The sequence below is a fragment of the Condylura cristata genome, unplaced genomic scaffold (assembly GCF_000260355.1).
Source record: "Condylura cristata isolate star-nosed mole 26May11 unplaced genomic scaffold, ConCri1.0 scaffold00022, whole genome shotgun sequence".
Lineage (NCBI taxonomy): Eukaryota > Metazoa > Chordata > Mammalia > Eulipotyphla > Talpidae > Condylura > Condylura cristata.
The window spans coordinates 16,540,414-16,560,543 of NW_004567123.1; the positions used below are offsets into that span (position 1 = coordinate 16,540,414).

The 20,130-nt window shown below is 46.7% G+C and overlaps 1 protein-coding gene across 1 annotated transcript in view; it reads right to left on the reverse strand.

The window, feature by feature from the left end:
• CTNNBL1 (catenin, beta like 1) overlaps window positions 1-20,130 on the reverse strand; it is a 141,094-nt gene that overhangs the window by 637 nt on the left and 120,327 nt on the right. The window contains exons 14-15 of the mRNA XM_004687201.2: window positions 9,722-9,859; window positions 9,501-9,573 (exon numbers count right to left, since the gene is read on the reverse strand). Of these exons, the coding sequence (XP_004687258.1) occupies window positions 9,501-9,573; window positions 9,722-9,859 (211 nt within the window). The remainder of the gene's footprint in view (window positions 1-9,500; window positions 9,574-9,721; window positions 9,860-20,130) is intronic.

Genomic DNA, 20,130 nt, shown 5'->3' on the forward strand with positions numbered 1-20,130 from the left:
CCACGACTTGAAGCAACCAGGCTACTCAAGTTCAAAAATGGCTGGAAATCTCTGCTTTTACGGAGCCTACTCTCTAGTGGGAGAACTAAACCAAAAAGCAAGTCAGTAGATAAGGGGGCTGTGAGAAGCCCTTGTGGAGAAGCGGAGAACTGATTAAAGACCTGAAAGAAAAGCTTGGGGGAATACGGAATACGGGGGGAGTGTGGGGGAGGGATGAATGTGCGGGGACCCTGAGGGGAGCTCGTGCTGTCATCTGAGGGTAAGCCAGTCAGGCCAGAGGAGTGGGCACCCACAGATCATGTGGGGTGTTTTCTGTTTTGAGTTTTCTGAGTTCTTAATTCTGGACTGTCGGCCCTTATATCTCTTCCCATTCAGTAGACTGACTTCCTCTTGTAATGATGGCTTCCTTAGCTATACAGAAGCTTCTTAATTGGATATAACTTTATTTTCTTTTTCTTTTGTTTCCTTAGTTGTTGGAGACACAGCCACAAAGACCACTCAGGTCGACGTCAAGGAGCCTGTCCCTTGTGTTTTTTTCTGTGTACTTTATGGTTTCAGGCCTTAAAGGCAAGTGTTCAGATGGGTGAGTGATTCAGATGTGGTACATATACACAACAGAATGTTAACTTTGCTGCACAAAAAAAGATGAGACTCTGCCATCATCAAGAACATGGATAGACCAAGGAGATGTCAGGCAAAGTGGTATCAGATGGAGAAGACAGACAGTTTCACTCATGTGTTAGATACAGAGAGAAAAGGAACAAGCAAAACAAACTCTTGAACTCTTAGAAGAACATATAGGTTACCAGAAGGGAGGGGAGCAGGGTGAGAAACCGGTAAAAGGGTCAACTGTGGTGATGGGTGGAAACTGCCTTTGGTGACTAGCACAATGTGATGCATCCTGGGTGATGCCAGAAACCAGGGCTATTTCAATCACAGATACATGGGAAGAACAAGGCGCGGGCAGAGGACTGGGGCAGTTGGTCCCTGGCTGCCTGTTGGCCAAGCCCAGCTCTCTCCCAGGGAGGAGACGGGGTGACAGCCAGGGCTGCGTTTGAATCCCATCACACTCCCAAGTGATGCTGAGAGGCTTCCTCCTCTGGAAACTTATGTGGTCGGTCTAGTACAGAACAGATGTTCCAGAAGCACTAGCCCCCTTCCCGCCGCCGCACTCAGGCCAGCACTGCCACCTGTGGAACCCCACGCTCCCTTCACGGTCCTCTTCAAGGGCATCTTCTCTGTGAAACTGCCTGGTCATCGCTCTCCTGTTCCTCTCTCCAGGCCACTTGTCTCTACCACAGGCCTAGCTTCTAGACCATCCCTACTTGTCTTCTCTCTCCCCTAGGTGGGGCGCTTCATGAAGGTTGGGGGTTTTTGTCTTACCCTCTGCTACGTTCCCAGCACAGCCTGTCTGAGAGTCAACTTCCAGTGCGGAGTGGGGAATAAGCTCTCAGAACAGCTGATTAGAATTACTACTTGCACACCTGCCCCCAGCTCCCTGACTGGGGTGGCTGGAGATGGAACAATAGAGAGAATTCTCTAGCAACAGGCTTTTGCATAATAAAACATCTGCTGATCCAAATCAGACAAAGACTGGGGAGAGAGAAGAAAAATCAAAGTGTGTAAAATCCCCCTCCTATCTCCCATCCCCCACCATGCTGGGAAAGTAATCTTGTCCCTAACACTTCCTTTTCCGTCCTCCTTCTTTATTACTTTGGACATGTGCCGGAAAACGGGATTTGGGATTCAGACATGTGCCAGCTGTGTGTCTCCCCCCGGAAATCATCCTCTTCTGTTAGGCCCATCCATCACCTCCAACTGCAAATGGCTGTGATGCCTTCCATTAAGGCTGTTTAAAGAGGAGGCTGGGTGGTGGGAGAGCAGAAACTGGCTGCAGAAGGCCGGGGCGAATGTAAGTGGTAGCTCTAACTCACACATGCATGATCTAGTCGCTGCCCCAGGAGAGCAAGGAATGACCATTACAGCACTTAATACCCCCAGGGGCATGGTCTGGAAGCAAGAGTCTTAATGGATTGAACTAACACTTTGCTCTCCTAATGTATTCTCAGACCCAGGAGGAGGGAAGCTCAACAGTCTGATCCTTTGGGGCAGTAATTTTCCAAGTAGAGTCAGCTTCCCTGGAGGGGACTAATCCCTTTCTCAGGATGCACAAAGTAGAGGAAAGCAAGTCCTCTGGCTGATCCACCTCTGCCAAAGGCTTAGAAAAAAAGCTGCTGTACACTACACAGAGCGCCCACCCACGGGCAAGCCTCCTCGACCCCTCCCTCCGCCTGTGGGAAGGCAGAAGCAGTCAGATGACCTGTTCTCTGAAAATGGGCTGTGAATGTGTTGGTGGGGCCGTGAAGGGGCTGAGCACACATGGCGCAGAGGGGCTAACACGCCAGAACAGACATGTGCCAGGCACTTACACACCACCTTGTTTAATCCTGCAGGGCTCCCATAAAGACCACCACTTCTGCTTACAGAGGAGAAAACTGAGGCTTATTAGAGATCTGAAGCTACTTGGCCAAACCTAAAATGGCAGAAGAGCTGAAATCGGCCTCCAGAACATGCGAGTAGTAAGAGGCTCCTAAGTGCCATGGGGCTGTGTGCGCGAAGGCGGGGAGCCCCTCCCGAAATGGCGCCACTTACCTAAGCGATACCCCACCGTGCCCACTCCCGGTCCTCTGGGGAAGAAAGTCCCGCTCTGTGAGCTCTGTAAAGCAGCCCAGCCCCGGCAGGGCCTCTCTCAAAGCCACTAAAGGCGATACCATGGCAAAGTGGCTCAGAGGCCAGGAGAGACGTCGAGCGGGCTGGCCCCCTGTCACACCAGGTCACAGGCTGTGCGCCCGCAGCCAGGCCCAGGAACCCGTCTGCCGAGCCAGTCTAGGACATGGGGCTCTTTCCCTGCGCCTGGCAGCCAACAATGATTGTGCACCTGGCCGCTCCCCTCGACCCCTCACCTCCAACTCATTCTTTGTTTCCAAAGTAGAATCTACGTGGTGCCAGCTACCTCTGGTTATTGTAGCTACTGCGGCAGTTTATAAATATTAAACAGATTCCTCCCAGAGGTCTTGGGGAAGAGTTCTCTTTGCTGTGTGAGTGTGTGTGTGTGCGTGCACTTGTGTTGGAGAAAGAGAGAGCGAGATAGAGAGAGGAGGAGCAGCAGAGGGAGAGGGAGGAGGGAATATACAGGAAGAGTGATGTCAGATGACTGGAGAACTACGGTGGGGCGAGGGGCAAGGAGCACGGGGCAAGCGGGCGGTGGGCTGCGGGGTGAGAGGGACGCGTCAGCCCTGCTCCTCGCCCCGCATTTTCAAATGCGCCCACATAAAGGCTTCGGTGGAGCTCAAAAACAGGCGGCAGTGCTCAACGCATAAATACTAACGCCAACTTTAGACAGCAGGTTTACTATTCAGACATGGAATACAAGCTGTTCTGTTTATGTTAAGAGGGAGAGAGAGGGAGGTGCCGGGTTGTAGACGGGGAAGAACTGTCTTCAGGGCGCGCATCAGCTGGGTTCAGGTCCTCGACCGACAGCCTTGAATGTTCACCCCTTTAAAAATTGTAGGAAGGGGGGTGGGGGAGAAACAGGCCACTATTTTCACACTGGAAACCCTTGGGTACAGAGAAATAACCACAAATAAGAAACTGGGAAAGGAAAACTGTTCAGGTCTAACAGAAATTCCTTGTGAACAACGACGAACTTAGAAGGTCTGTGTTACACTTGCCTGGAAGAGTCTTGCTGGCTACGGGATATCGTTTCACCAGGGAGATTACTAAAACGAAACCCACTTAGAGGAGAAGGAAACTTACCCTTTGCATATGATGCAAACAAGGTCAAGTTCCCATAGTCCCACAGACATGTCAGCTGGCTGAAATATGTCCCCCTCCCCCTGGTGTCTAGTCTGGGTGTGGGCCCATATGCTTTCCTGCCGGTGCACACATCCAGGCTGCTGGCAGCTCCGGGAAGGATGAGCCAGGGTAGGAAGACAGCCTCCACCTCTGTGCCCAGGCCCAACTGCGCCTCAACCTCCCAGCGAGGCCGTACTCACTGCAGGGTTGCTCTTTAGCAGACGGACTCCAAGGCTCGAACGTGGAATCTACTACCTTGCCCAAAGTTACCCAGAGAAATACAATTTATGCTGGTGTGTGTGTGTTGCAGCATAATGTGTGACTCATTGCCTGATTCGCTTGGACACTAATTACAGCCGCAGAGGCAGCTAATGTTTATCACGTGCTGATGTGCCAGCCGACATGTAAACAACACTCTACAGGCAGCACCTCACCTGATAAAGGAACCGGGACTTAGAGTAAATCCTGCCTCAGGTTAACCTCACCCAGGCCTCCCTCCAGGATCTTTTCCTGCCTCCCAATCTCTGGCCGGAGCCATGACCCGATACAAGTCACATCCACCAACATGGCACCAAAAGATAAATCTTATCAGCTTCTGCAGCTTTAAAATCATAGAGGCCAAGCTCAGGTTACCAAGAGCCCGAAATCAATATGGAAATACATGTTTATGAGCTTCTAAGAGATTTTAAGCCATAAAGAATACAAGCAAATCAAATGGCCCAGAGCCAATTTCTGAAAGCATTTTGAAGTCTTTGGCACAGTCTTTCTGCCACCAGTGAGCTCTGAGCCAGTAATCCTTTGAGCTTTCCTCTGCAGAGCAGCCCAGCACCTTCGTGATCTTCCGGCAACTTCCACCAGCGACTAAAACATGGAAGGACCAGAGGTTTCCACTGTAACCTGTGGCTCAAGTACCGAGACTAAGGAAGGAGCCCCGGGCACAGCTCCGAGGCCACATCCAAGGTGATGACCACTTGGTGAGCTACATTCTCACCTGCTATGGTGCTGGGCGGCCCTTCACCTGTGCCTTAGGGTCACTGATGTCACAGACAGAACATACAAGGGTCACCAGGGGCTGGGGGAGGGGAGAGTGGAGGAAGTGACCATGAACTGGATACTGAGTTTCAGTTTTGAAGATAAAAGTTCTGTGTATAGATGCAGGTGATCGTTGGTTAGAATGGTAACTTCTGCAGCATTTTACCACCAAAAAGAAGGAAAGGAAAGGAGAAGAGGTAAGTACCTCCACTGTGCCCCCAGCCCCGCCGGACCTCCAAGCCCTTTCTGACTTGGAGTAGGACTGACCACCTTCGTGACTCCCACTCCGCGTATCAGCTGATCCCTCTACTTGGTGTCGCCTGCGCTGGCACTGTGTGCCCTCTGAGGGCGGGCTCTAAGAGTCTCTCATCACTGTGCGAGCCCGCCCAGAGTCTGGGGGAGCCACATGGGTACTCTCTAGAGGTGAATGCCCCAAACTTTCCTTTCTTTCCTATTAGTCTGTAGGAGTGTACTGGCAACTAAGAACAGTCCGAGCTTTCCTTTCTGCTGGAAGGAGCACTGACTATGTCTAGTTCTGAGTTTGGGTCCAATTTCTAATGTGACTAGTGACTTGGATACTGTCTTTTAACCTCTGAGTCTTGGTCTCCTTCCTGCAAGATGGAGACTGTAATCCTGTTTTCCCGAGCTGTTGTGAGGCCCAAGAACACACACCACGAGCTGGCGTGGGAAGTGCTCAGGAGAGCCCAGCCCTCCGATCATTCCTGGACCCCTGCACCAGCACGAAAGGCTACACGCCAGAAGCATTAGCGAAGCCTACTTTGTGCGGTCGGGAGCCGGGCACCGGAAGAGGGAGGCAGGAAGACCCTCGCTAGCCCTTGCAAAGCCCAGGGCCTAATGCTTCCCTTCTTAGCAGAGACCATCGCCCCTACGTGGGAACCACAGTCTTCACTCCAGAGCTGCACCACTAACAAGGCAGGCTGGACTTTGGAAACACCAAGTGAGCAGTCTGCAGCAGAGGGACTTTAATGAGCCATCAATTATTTCCAGTTCTCTTGCCTCCCTTCTACCCCCCCCCCCCCCGTAGAAAAGGAGGGAGGAAAATTGTGAGAAGGGGACCAAAATATAACGGGAAAAGTCCCCTGCTGGGCTTGCCTCATCAGCGTTTTCCTGAGACCTCAAGGGATACATCAACTGTCATCCTGCCAGCAAAACTTAGGAAATATGTAGGCCATAAAATCAAAGAAAAAAAGCTTGCATCTAATTAGTATGTTAAAAAAAGGAGAGGGGGGAGAAGCAACTCAAACTGAAAAACAAAATTAAAATCAAAGAGGACAGAGTGATGAGCTGGTTTTCTTTATGAGGCTTTGTTCCTTGGTGCTTTGGAAGGAATGAGAGGGGTAGGAGGAGGGGAGGCTTTTAAGAAGGGGGGCTGAGTCCAGCCTGCCACCCACTCCCAGGGCACCTATGCCCTTTCCATCGTCGCCCTCCCCTGCGCTATGCTAGGGGCTACCTGAGAGGTGCCACAGGGCACCAGAGGTTAAGGGGCAGGAAGATGGCTCCCTTGCAGCTGTGGGTCAGGGTGGGGCGTGCCAGGTGAAGGGGGTCAAGAGCCCCCTATTATAATCTTAACCTCCCATCTGGGGAGAACTCTTTCTCATTTGATGGTCAGCATAATGTGAGGGCCTTCCTGACCAGGCAAAGAATCTAAAAGCATCACCTCCACACGAATGGCTTCAGTATTTTCCTGAGCTCTGATAAGATGTTTGCAGTCTGTAAAGAGATGTAGTCACTATGGTCCTCCCAAACTCACTGTGTACCTAAAAGAACTCAAGGGCCCTACCCAGCAACATTCTTGACCGGACCTGACCCTTCAACCTCCCGCAGACCTGACAGGCCTTCGCTGGTGTGGCCAGTGTCTTGTCTTGCCTCTGGCCCCTCTGCTGCAAAATAAGTCTCTGCCACTGGGGCACTGTTCCCAGTCCCGGGGAGGAACAGGCCCAAGCCCCCTCTGGGATCCATGGTGTGGCCTCTGTCTGTTACCACTGCCTTAGCACACTGCTCGCAATATTAATGTAGCATTTATCACATTATAATTAGTTTTTTTTTTATAATTAGTTTCAAATATCTCTTCCCTTTACTGAGAAGCCTCCAGGATAGGGATCTTGCCTTTTTTTTTTTTTTTTTTTTTTATCTCTACTACTGGATAGGCTTGTCAAGCAACACATTCTGAGTAGTTAAGCAGCATGTATTTAATTTTGCTCGGATCATGGTCATTTACACAGCTATGTTCCCCACATGAGTATAAACTCCATGGTGGCTGCCACACGACACCTTAGTATCTAGCACTGTGCCTAACCCCATGGAGAGCCTCAGTAAACATTTGCCAAATTAAGTTCATGCAAGGGTACGGGTTAACTCCACTATCTTTAAAACAGTCAAGAGGTTCCACCCAGATGCCCAGCATTAAACAGGCCTGACAAGGTCCCTACATTCCAGACCTTACATTTTAATGTATGAGATACACAAAATGAGTAAACAAAGACATAAATAAAACAATTACAGCCTGTGATAAGGGATAGCAAAGAAAGTGGGCACTAGGATGGGAAATAACAGATGGAGAGAAGTAGATGGATTCAAGATTGAGTTTGGAGGCAGAACTGGTGGGATTTGCTGATGGCTGGGCAGCGAAGGGTGAAGGGGGTGAAATGAAGGGCTGGCTGCAGGTCTGGAAGGAGGGGGCAAGGTCTGGACACAGGAGGGAGGACAGAGAGCAATGGGGAGATGAACAAGAGTGGGAATGAACAACGCACCCGTGCACCTCACCTGCTAGCATCCTGCTCGCTTTGCCAAGACATTCGATTAACAAATATCTATTCAGTACCCAGTATGTGCCTGGCACTTTAACAGGCAGAGGGGGAATAAGCCAGGTTCTGAGGAAGACAGAGGCTGGCTCACAACAACTGATAATTCTGAGTAAGCCGAAGTGTATGCGCTAGGATTGCAGGGAGAAAAACACCCACCTACTATGTGTCAGCACTGGTTAAAAACATATTTCTTACGCTGAAGATGACTGTTTTGATTACAGGGAGGTAGGTGCAGAGAGAAGCCTAAATGCAAAAAAGGAGAGCTGAGAGTAATAAAAAGTCCTAATTGAACACGTGGGTGTTAAAAGTAAATGCCTTTTAAAGGCTGGAGGTGCAAATCACCAGGGCTACACCTTAGCAGGGAGGCGGCATTGACACTCTGAAAAGTAATTCATGAGAGTGTGACAGTGAGAGTGGGGAAGCTCCCAGAATGCCACCACGGAAGACAAGATGCTGCGCTAGGCTCCTGAATGGATCCCGCTGCCCTGACGGAGAAAATAATAGGTTCCAGTAACTCAGATTCGCCCATCTGCAAAACGGGCGCAATGAATTTACCATTCCATCGGCCTGCGGGGCAGTGCTGAACATATGGTTGCTAGCGCCAGTGCCATCTCTCTTGCTGCCCCTTAGTTCTGGAATGTTCTTGTCCCAGCTTTGGAGTCCCAGCTCACTGCCACCACGTCCATCAAGTTTTCTAGCCATGTGTCACTAACAACGATGATGGTAACTATTATGAGTATTTCATAATACTCATAATAGTTACCATTTACTGAGCGCTGATTAAAGACAGGCACTTTTAATCCTCTCACCCACTCTGTGACATCACAGAGCAAATGGGCATTGTGTCCACGGTGACACGTAATCTGCAGAATCAGGATTCAGTCCCAGGAGCCAAGCTGTGATGCTTCTTTGTTATGTATTGCATTTGTCTTCACATTTCACCTCAACCTTTAAAGGGAGCGAAGCTTTTGAGTAAATCTAGCTTAATTTCTCATCTTAGAAATGATTAAGGCTGGGGGAGAAAATGATGTGCGTGTTGGTCACCCGGCTTGTCCTGACCAAGCACTTGTGTTCCAGCTCCAGAGTCCACACAAGCCTTAGGCCACATGCGCCAGTTGGTCCTAGGTGGCCCGAGGGTGGGGCTGCACCACAGAGCTCAGCTCAGATGCCCTGCCTCTTGGGGACCACTTGGGTTGAGTCATGGCCAGCCAAAGAGGCAACAGCACTTGAGGACTCCAGAAGTAGGTGAGGGAAAGAGAAGTTCACCCAAATGAGCCCTTTCCACGTGCTGGCTGCTAGACCAGACAGTGTCCTGCAGGCTCTCATCAACCTTGCAAAGTTTCTTCTGGGTAAGAATGTGCAATCACACACAGCTTGCTATTAAGAGGAAGAATCCAGACTAGAAGGCCTTTCTATTACACCACACTGCCTACAATTCATTCCTTCAGTTGCGCACAAATCTAGGAATCTGTCACTTAGATTTTTCCTCCCTAAGAAAGTAATTCGTTTCCACAAAAACTATACTTTTTGTTCATTATTAAAACAAACAAAACAAAAGCAGTATGTTTGTGCCCACAAATATGTAATTCTTAAATTCTGCAACTGGAGGTGAGCAGAATAACTGGGTCAACAGTCTGACAACCACAATCCGAACACAGTGAACAAACCAACACATGTAAGCTTTCAGCACAGAGAACGCAGTGCCCCGAGTCCCAGAGATGCTAACACTCAGAGAGGAAGCATCAGTGAACTTCCAGAGCCCTGAGAGCCAAGTGACATCCAACTCACCCTTGATGATGTGCCTGACGATTTTGATGGAGCTTCCTCGCATGTTCAGAATCTGGTGAACCCTCTGGCGAATCTAACAAGGAAGACGAATGGGAAGAAAAAGAAATCCTTGAGAAAGAGGGTAGAGGAGTCCAAGGAGAATGTGAACCACTTCTTTCCTTGCCAGTGGCGGAGAAGGAGGCAGGAGCGGAGTGCCCCAGCCAGAGGAAGGCGCACCCTACCTGGGGGACGCTGGCATTGCAGATCTCTGCCATGATATAGCAGATATGCTGGAGAACAAAGAGCCCCGCGTCCAAGCGCCGGAGGTAGAACTCATCCTCAGTGTCACTGTCTATGATCTCTCCGCGGCGAACCATGTCCTAGAAACATGTAAGAGAGTAGAAGTTGAGCAGTCAGTGAAGAGGCAAACACAGACTTCTAGTCTGCCTGTAACACATAAAAGATAGTAACAACAAGAGAAACAACCCAAGAAAACCACCCTGTTTTCATTTCTGACTTCTTCTGAGATTCTTAACTATCTTCCTTATGTTCTCATTTGTGATGTAGTACACAGGCCCTGGGGATCAAGCTTAAAGTCTGTTTTTTTTTTTTTTTTTAAATATAATGAGTCAAGGTCAAAAAGATCTCATGCACATATTCAACCTGAAAAATAAGCTGAAGGGACACAATCTCAGCTGTTTCTCTCTTCCACTTATGCTTTACTCATTAGTTCCAGTCTCCATAAATAACCTCTCTACAAGATACGCTTAACTGTCTTCTTGTTCCCTTCCAAATCAAATTAAATGTGGGAAGGAGATGCACCCTTTCCCTACAACTGCCTCAGCACTCTGATGAAACCGATGGCACAGGCGCCCAGCTAGCCAGATGCATCCCTTTTGGTTCAGTGTGTCAGCTGCAAAGCACTGCCAACCTTTCCACTTCCCTTGCCAAATTCAACACTCCTTTAGGCTACAGTCTTGAGAAGTGACGGGCCCTTCCTTCCTAAACCTTTGACCTATCAGCTCTCCTGCCCATCTATTCCTGCCTAGTGGGTTAAAATAATAAAGCTTTAAGATATTCAACAGTTCACACAGCATACAATCCACCCATTGGAAGTAGACAGTTTAATGCCTTTCAATATTTTCAGAGTTGTATAGCAATCATACTCACTGCAGAATATTTTATACACTCAGCACACACACACCATACCTCCACTTCCTTCAGCCCCCTCTCCAGTAGATTACCACCATCTCTGCCAAGAGAACATTTCTCCTTACTGTCTTCCTTTCTTGATGTTCTCGGGTCTCTCTCAAGGCAGTAATATTCTTCAGCTGCCTCTACCACCAAGCCTTTCCTGGCTATGTGAGGCCAACAACTGTGTCTTCCCAAACTCCCGAGCACACCCTCACAATCCACACCTTGACATGACTTCTCCTCACTCATATTTACACTGATTTCAGACATTATCAATTCTCTTTCTAAAACTTCCTTTATTTTCGTGGGAACAGACGGTGAGCTCTGTAAAGGTAGGAATTGAATTTGTTTTCACACCCCCAGCTCAATAAACATCCAAGAGTCAATGAAAGGAAAAAAACAAAACAAAACAAAAAAATACCTCTGCTTTGGGGAGAAGGGACAGTGTGAGGGACTCACTCTGCACGACTAGCAGACTGGCCTGAGGCAGGTATTTAATACATGCTTCTGATGACAACAACCCAATTCCTAATTCTGTCAGCAGTTTCATGGCTACAGTTCCCTTTGACAACTCAAGCCCCTATCACTGGTAGAAACCTCTCGCAAACTCATAGGCCTTATCACTATGGTCATCAATCTCAAATACGAATCCTTCAGAGACTACATAGTTGTAGATAATGCACTTCTTGATTTTCCCAGGGGCCAGCCTGTTTCAGCACAAGGCAACTTTTCATCTTGCTCCTAAAGATCTCTGTCTATGAGGCAAAAGGGGCGGTGTATTTGCCAGGCCCTGCACTGCTTGGCAAATCACCACCACTAATTCCTAGCTTCATTTAGTAGCAAATTCCTTGGTAATCTGGTAGTAGTGTTAATGTTCACAAGGTAGTCATGGAGCACTGGACTGATGTCCAAGGAGTTTAAAAATAGAAGAGCCTCTTTAGCTTCTCATTTACTCATAATCATAACTTCCTGCTCCAGAACTCCTGAGTGTTCAGCAGTTGGGGGCACAGGAAGGGAAATTACTCCTGACTTCCACTCATGCAAAAACATTTGCTGCGAATACATTACATTTATATAAAGCTGTAAGGTTTAAGGCGTTATTATATATCCATGGTCCTTACGATCAAATTTAAAGAGAGCAGGGAAGGGATTATTAATCCCATTGTACAAATTAGAATCCAAGGTGCACAGAGGTTAAGTAAATTGCTCATAATTACATAATTACCAGTTAGTTCAGTATGGACTCCTTGGGGACAGGATTCCTGTCTGGTTCATCTCTGAGATGGACTGAATAGCACGGTACAGAATATTCAGATCCTGGCCCTGCTCAGTGACTATGGGCAGGAACATAATTATAAGCACTGAGTTAAACCAGAAGAACAAAAATGAAGGCAAGCAGATGTCTTGGTCTTAGTTACTGAAGAGCTGGCTGTCTGGGGATGTCAGAGAGACATAGGAAGTGACCAAAAAGTAAAGTGATACAGTGCACCCACAAGATAAAAATGATTATAAGTGGAGGGTGCTAACCAGGGCTGGTTCAAATGGTACAGCCCTGGAAAAAGTGACTTCTGGGTAAGATATCAAGGGTCCTGATGGACAAGAGACAGCAAAATAAGTAAGAATGAAGGCCCTTCTATGACCTGAGATCTTGATCTCAAATGCATTATGCTCCTCCCACTTTCTGCTCACCAGCTCCTCCACCCAAACACAGCATCACAGCCCCGCCCCCACCCCACTGCCCTTTTGTGGCGACTTAGCTTTATAATAGTGCTACTCCCCACCTACCCCATCTCTATCATATTTAAAACCTAAAATGATAATTCTTACAAAGCTTTTCCTGAGATCTTTGAAAACATCTCACTCAGCTTTTGATAGGATTTCCTATCACGTCTTAGGTTTGTAGTTCTTTTATGGGACTTCCTGTACCTGCCTTGTAGTGGTTACTAGAGGTTCTCTGAGGATCGTAGGAGGTATTTTTTGCATAGTAGGCTCTCAGAAAGCATTTGTCAGCCAGATTGACTGAAAAACTTGGGTGGGTGGAGTATAAGGGAAAATATCAAAAAATGTTGAGGGGCAGTACCTTGGAGGGCTAGCTGGTGAGCGGCTGCTCAGAGAGGTGGGTATGGTGGCCTGTAGAGTGCACGGTGCAGGGATGGATGGACAGGTCATGAATGAGAACATGCAAACAGTTGAATGATGGACGTACTGGCTTAAAGCGCTGAGCGACAGGCAGATCGCAGAGCCAGGAGGCCACAGTATCAGCCTATATGATAAGTAGATGTGGGGAGGTGATGGGAGTAAAGGATTGACATCCTCGGAGGTTTGCAAACACGAAAACTTGGAGCTAAACGTTCATTCATTCACTTGATAAAGGTTTCTTGAACAACTAGCTGTGGGCCAGGTATTATGTGATAATACAGCAAAGTAAATTAAACAGTTCACAAAATCAAAGAGATTACAGCCTAATAAAGTTAACAAATATCAACATTTTTTTTTCCAGTGCAGCAATGGCTATTGTTCAGCACTTTTTGTCCTGTACTGTGTGCTGTGGGGACCCAAAAGAGGGACAGATCAAGCCTGTGAGGTGGAGTCAGGGAAGTTCAAAGGAAATGTAACAGTCAATGAGGACTCTAAAGGATTTTGACAAACGGGAAAGGATATTCCAAGCAGGAAAATGATAGCATGGAGAGTTACAGAAAAGCAATCTTGGCTAGGTGGGCGAGAACAACAGTGGAGTATCAGAGCCACTGCTAGAGAGCAAGGTTAGGCAGGAGAAAGGGAGTACTTCTCTGCTTATTAGAGCCTAGCCATCAGCCGATCGTATTAGCTTTGACTGATTACAAAATGAGGCAGTCTGAACCATCTACCACTCAGGAAAGTGGCTGGCATTCACTGAGGACTGTGAGTGTCAGGCAGAGTACTTTACACAGATGACTCCTTTACTGCTCACACATATTTTAGAAGAGGAAGCAACACAGGCTCAACAACCTCTTCAAGGTTAGCGGGGGCAGGACTGAAAGTCAACCCGAGTGTGTTCTCTTGGTACCACCAGGCTTGTGTGGTAGACTTCAGAGCTGTAACTTGGATGTTAAAGAGTTGTAAAAAGGTTTAAGGGAATGGAGCTTTGCAAAGTTAAGGTTCTTCATTGAGGCCAGAAGTGTTGCCTGTGATTTTTTGGTTTTCATACTCTTGCCCATAACGTCATCTTTTTTAAAGCCATGCTAGTACATACTGTACCTTCCAGCTTCTCCAAATACTGTCATCTAGAAAGAATGGGCCTAAGAGGTAATGCCAAATCCCATTTTTCCTCTTCCCTCAGAACTTGAAGACTGTCAATGTTCAACTCGACATTCTACTTTTAGACATACAGCCCATATGATTTGAAAGTGAAATTTTAAAATGTAGATCTGAGATACAACTATAACTCATCTCCAAGAAAGGCATCATCACTGCTACGTTGAACACGCACAAAGATGAAACAGAGATTGGCTTTTGAAGACGAAGTTTCTGCCCTGCCAGTTTTAGAAGCGTCTCACAAGCCAGCAGGCGGAGAAGGTGACTGCTGTCAGGATAACACCTTATCTAGCTGTCACAATTCGGTGGAATGGAATACTCACTTATGAATGGATTCAGGAAGTTGAATATAAACATGTTTAAGAAGAAATAAAGGAAGCAGGATATTATGTATCATCTGTGGGAAAATAAGGGTTGGATTCGGCTCAAGTTAGGTCTGTTGTAAAGTAGGATGGCCGCCACCTTTATTACCTACTTTTGTCTATGTGTGGGTAGGACCAACTTATTATAAATTTCTGGCTCCTTTTTGGGATTTCTAGCTGTTTTTTGGATAAGAACTTAAAGGAGATTTTTTGGATATCTGTGTAAAGTAGAACCAAACATCTGAGAGAATGTCTAAGGGTATCCAAATCTTCAAAATAGTTGGCAGTACTCAATTCATTATCATTTGAGTTGGATTCAATCTTTGGAAAAGTAAAATAGACATTCCAGGAGTTAAAAATATAACTATAAAAATATACCATCATGAGCTTCTTGCCACCCCATTAATTCCCTCATAAAAGACTCCAAAAGAACTAAAGGAGTGTGAGCTAGAATATTCCAGTGGTTTGCACCAGTAATAAACAAACTGACTTCCTTCATTAGTGGTAGGGAGGAAATGACTATGCCCAAATGACCAATGAGCCCTGTTTCAACAGTGAAGAAGAGAGTGAAGTCAGTGGCCTGTGAAGAGATCAGTCAAAGCAGTCTAACCTCCTTCGTACATGGGTACTGAACAAGATAGGCCACAAATATCCCACTATAAAGTTGGTACTCAACCTTCCTTGTCTTCTTTTCCTCTGAAGAGACCCTCTGGCAGTCCAAGCAGCATTTAAGTTAGATATTTGGACTTTTCTGAACCTTGATACATAAATCCTACTAACAAGTTCTTTTGTCAAAGCAGAACAGAGTACTAAGCAAATGGACCAGATACCAGTGGTGAAACTAACTTATAGTGACCTTAAGCAAGTCAGCTTCTTTGCTTGGAAATATGAATTGTGAATGAGATCAGGTTAGGGAAATAGAGTTCACTGTGAGGACCAACTCAAAACCACAGCAATGGCTGCAAAGCACTACACATGGGAAAGGGTTAAGGCAGAGGTAGAGCTTAGCCAGGAAGAACACAGAATCAGTACAGGGGGAGGCATGGGGCTTCACTTAGTCTTTGCTCTCTGGACTCTTTAAGGCCTCCTTTAGCTTTGGTAGCCTGTGGCAATCTAGGGCTGAAGCACCTCCATAAACAGATGTAATGGATTTCTGTCTGTACAAGTATATGGATGGGGTAAAGTTGCTGACTGATGATGCTCCCAGATAGTTAGAAGAGTCACTGAGAGAAATGTCTCAAGTGGGAGACACAAACTGTCACCTCCATAGGACATGATGGCCAGCCCTGACAATTAGCTCGTCCACTCATCAAAAAATTAAACTCCCCTGCGACAAGACAGCTCCTGGATCTGCTGTTTCTTTAGACAGACTATTTCAAAACAATCTGAGCATGTAAATCAAGTGCTCTTCAAACACAAATATGATCGAGACTAAAAAGAAATCCCCAAAATGCAGTAACCTCTGTAAGTGTTGTAAACCTATCTTACTTTACACAATTTCATAGTGAAAATCTATATATACATTGTATTGTTTCTCAAATATGACAGGAGAGTTAAGATTTAAAAGAAGTCTTCTATGTGTCAATTCATTCAACTCTCACCTTTGAGAAGAGTGAAGGTGACTGTCTTCCTTGTGAGTGATGACAACCCACCATCCATGTGCAGCAATAGGGTGTCTGCATTAACCTCACTTGCTGTATGTGCCCTGTGTTGCGTGTGTGCAGCAAATATCCTTTTCAGATTTCACAGATGGAAAACTGAGACAGATGTCAAATGACTGCTGCTGAGTTTAGGTTAGAGACTCGAGTGGTACATGATTTCCTAGTCCAAGGCCTTTATCTATTAGACCTTTTACCCTGGCGAGATGAACAGGAAAAAGTAATAATACAATGGCCAAATCTCCTGAGTTCTTACTGTGTGCTGGCACTATGCTAGGTACTGTCTTGAACTCTTCATGAGAACCCCAAGAGGTAAGAATTAATTATTACTATTTTTACTTTCAGATTGGAAACTGGGATTAAAGAGGTGAAACATTCCCTCAGGTCACAGGCCTCATGATGAAGTAAATGTTGGTGACAGGATAAAAACCCAGACAACTTTGGGGCCAAGCCTGCCATCACTCCGTAGTTCAAAGAAGGCAAGTCTTTCTAAAAACAGATCTTTCCAGTATTACCTATGTGCAAGTAGATGGGATTTTTTTTCTTTATGCCATACTAAAAGATCTAAACGAGAAGTATTGAATGTAAGGTCATCTAGCTTTTAAAAGGACTGTATAATTCTGTATATATTGAAGTTCTTTTAAAAAGGGGGAAAGACTAACAAAACTAGGAAGTTCCACATGCAATTTGGAAAAGTTAAAAAATAAAGATACTGAGACGTTTTGTTTTGTGCATTCCATGAGAGAGGTCTAGAATAAAAACTTAGATGGCAATTCAGTGAATGGCACATTAAGTAGAACAGATTGCAATTCACAGCAGCATAAGCTTGTTTGGGGGCTGCTAAAATAAACAGATTCATCTCCAAAGATACATAAGGAGGTGATATGTGTGGCGTTAAGGTGCTATTTCTGCCGGGCTGTGTGTCGTCCCCCCCCCGCCCCCCCCAGCACATCCTCACTTTCAATGTTAATCTGTCTTCAGGAGCACCACCGAATCACCACCTTTCCACATGCCTCTATCTCTCTCAGCAGGCAAGCCGCAAGCCTCCAAAATGAGAATGTGGATGCCATTTCTAATCTGCCCCCGACAGTCAATGAGCTGCCCCTTACTGATGGAAGAAGACAGTCATAAAAGAGGCTGCTATAAAGCCAATAGAAAGCCCTCTTGCCTTAATACGAGGGGACATGACTCAGTGCCCCAACAGGGGTCACAGCTACTGTCTGTAGTCATGGGCATTTAAAGAAGGCCAATTTCTTTCTTTCTTCCAAAGCAAGAGGAGAATTTAAACCCTGGGAGGGACAGGTTTGCAAAAATGGGGAGCCATAAACACTAGCAAAAACAAACCTTTCTCCAAAAACTTCCGGAGGAGTCTGTAAGAGAAGAAGCCTAGGTCATCTTCAGCTGGAGAAACTGAGGCTGCAGAGTTAATCAGAGAAATTTTCTGAAAGTGAACGCAGCAATGCTAGCTGGTGTCATTTAAGAATCCAAGGACCTCAAGCCAGAGCTTTACCCACAAAGGAGACACCATGTGCTACGATGGCCTTTGCTAGTGGGCATGTACAGGTGTTTAGAACCAATCTCATTAATCCTCACAATGACCCTCTAATAAAGCCATGGAAACTAACATGCACACAGGGCAAGTCATTGACCACAGCAACAGAGCTGGTATGTGGCACATCTGGGATTTAACCTTTGGCTTTGTGACCCCAGGGCTCATGTTCTTGCCACAAAACCACCCTGTCGCCACCACAGGTTTGTTTTAAAAAACAAAACACTAAGACTTAACATTTGATTTTGGCAACATATAAATCCAGTCTTGAAAGAACCAGACTTCTGTGATAGCAGATGAAATAACAAAAGGCCAGAACATGACAGCTGTGTTGGGGGTGCAGAGAAAGTAAAATCAGTCTTTGCTGTGACAACTTTGTTAATTCCGAGGGAGACAGACAAGCATGTGGCCCACACGTACACAAACAGCCACCACGTAAGGTGTCCTTCCTTTAGAAACCATTCTAAGTGACTTATATATTACTGAGACTTCCCTGAAGCTCTTCAAGATAGATAATGTTTTCTTCCCTTTACTGATGATGAAACTGAAGCAGGGTTGAATAACTTGCCATGAATAAGTGGTTCCTAAGAGGCAGGACTTGAGTGTGTGCGGCCTGGCTCCAGGTCTGGGGACTGGGCCGAGGCTGTGGTGCACAGGGAGCTGCACGGAGTCCTGGCTGGCTCTCTACAGGAACTGACGCTGCAACCCTAAGCGGCATGTGTGGTACATGGTAGACCCTCAGCACATATTTACTGACTGACTTTTTGCCAAAGTTCTTAAGGACATAGAGGAATCAGCCAGCTGTAAGAAAGGGATATGGAAAAGAAAGCACAGAACAGTTCTAGGCGGAGAAACAGCACTGGGCAAGAGTGTACACAGCTGGCAAACGCACAAGTTTGGGGAGGCACAGGGGCGCAGAACAGCTATGGCATACCACGAGGCGGAAGAGGGGTCAGGGACGCAGCTAGAGTGGCAGGCTGGGGCCACAGTGGGGAAGGCTCTGCTAGGCCCATAAGGAACAGGCCCGATCCTGAAGTCAAGGCAGAACCGGTGTGTTATGTGACTAAGCAGCGGCATGGAGTGACTTCTCACTTTCGAAAAACCTCTGGTTACTGTACATGAAACTGGAAGGGACAAACCCAAAGAGAGGGAAGGAACTTAGTTAGGCAGGAAGGAACTGTCCAGATGCAAGAAAAAAGATGATGGTAGCCTGAAGTCTAGTCCGGTCATGAGGACAGAGAAAAACAGATAAGTATAAATTGCACTAGGCAGATGATGTTATTGGAGGAGGAGGGAGAAGAATAAAACCCGATGTCCAGGTTTGTGACCTGGTCAAACTGATGACTGGCCCTGGTGCAGGAGAAGGGAAAGAGAGAATGTACAGGGGGTCGGACTTCCTGAGTCAGAGAAGTCTTTGGGTGATGCCCAGGGGGAGCCAGCCATGTCATCTGCAGAGGCTGGAGTCCTGGCACATAGCCTTGGTGTCACCAGACATTGCAACAAGCCCGGGAGGTCAGCAGGGGAGAGCCTGTGAGCCAACTGAGAAAGGGCAGTAAAGCAACAGGGTGGTCAAGGCCACACTCAAGGTGTACGGCAGTGGGTGGGGACCAGAACCAGGAAGATGACTATGGTTGGGAAGAGAGACAGCAAGGAGGTATAGGTAGTTGAGGGTGAACAGGTATACAACTGAATCTGTAGGTGTCTGGGGGGAGGGCAGCAGAGAAAAAAAAAAAAACCTCATGACACCTGTCCCCCCACCATCACTGGTTTCTAAGGGCTATGTAAACTGTGTTCTGGCAAATTCTTGTACTGAGAAAATTGGGAACCAATGGTTGAGAAAATTACTGAGAAGAACTCAGTGGGTTTCTCTTTTTTTAAACTTGCCCCAGAAGCTTCCAGCATGGTTAGCAAAAGAACGAGCGGCTGCCTCAGACTTTGACTGTCCACATTCTTAGCCACTACTGTAGGGTTGCATATTCCACATTCAGTCCTGTGCTCTGCTCCCCCAACCCTCCTGCTCTGTGCAAATCTTAAATGAGGTTCAAATGCTATGGAAATAGTCGCAGTCTGTTTCAAACACAAGTCCTGTAGACACTGATTCATTATAAGGAGTCCATCTTTCTGTTTCCAGGATAAAGCCTGGAATAATTTAACTGTGGCAAAATTAGCATGCAATTTGTAAGTCATTATGGAGCAAAGTATGTGGTAAGAATACTTTATTGAATAAACCTGCTGAGTAGAATTTTCCCAGGAAGAAAAATAAGGAAAACCTCTCTTTAAGGCTCTCCTCCCTCTCTCAAAAGCCCTGCCGGTACCATGTAATTTTGTCTCACTCGGACAGTCAGAAGCCAGGCGCCTCTGTACATTTAGCCAGCAGAAATCAGAAGGAACCAAGAAGAAGTATGGATGTCTGCCTAGAAAGGACTTTGGGGTTTTCTAGGCTTCGAGTTGTTTGAGGAGTCAGGTAAACTCTGCTGAGGCAAGCACCCTGGGTACTTACAGATAAGACAATGGCTGTTCACTAGGAGTCTTACCACTGACATGTTACAGACACTGTTACCTAGGAACCCCCGGGTGTGTCCAGATACACAGTG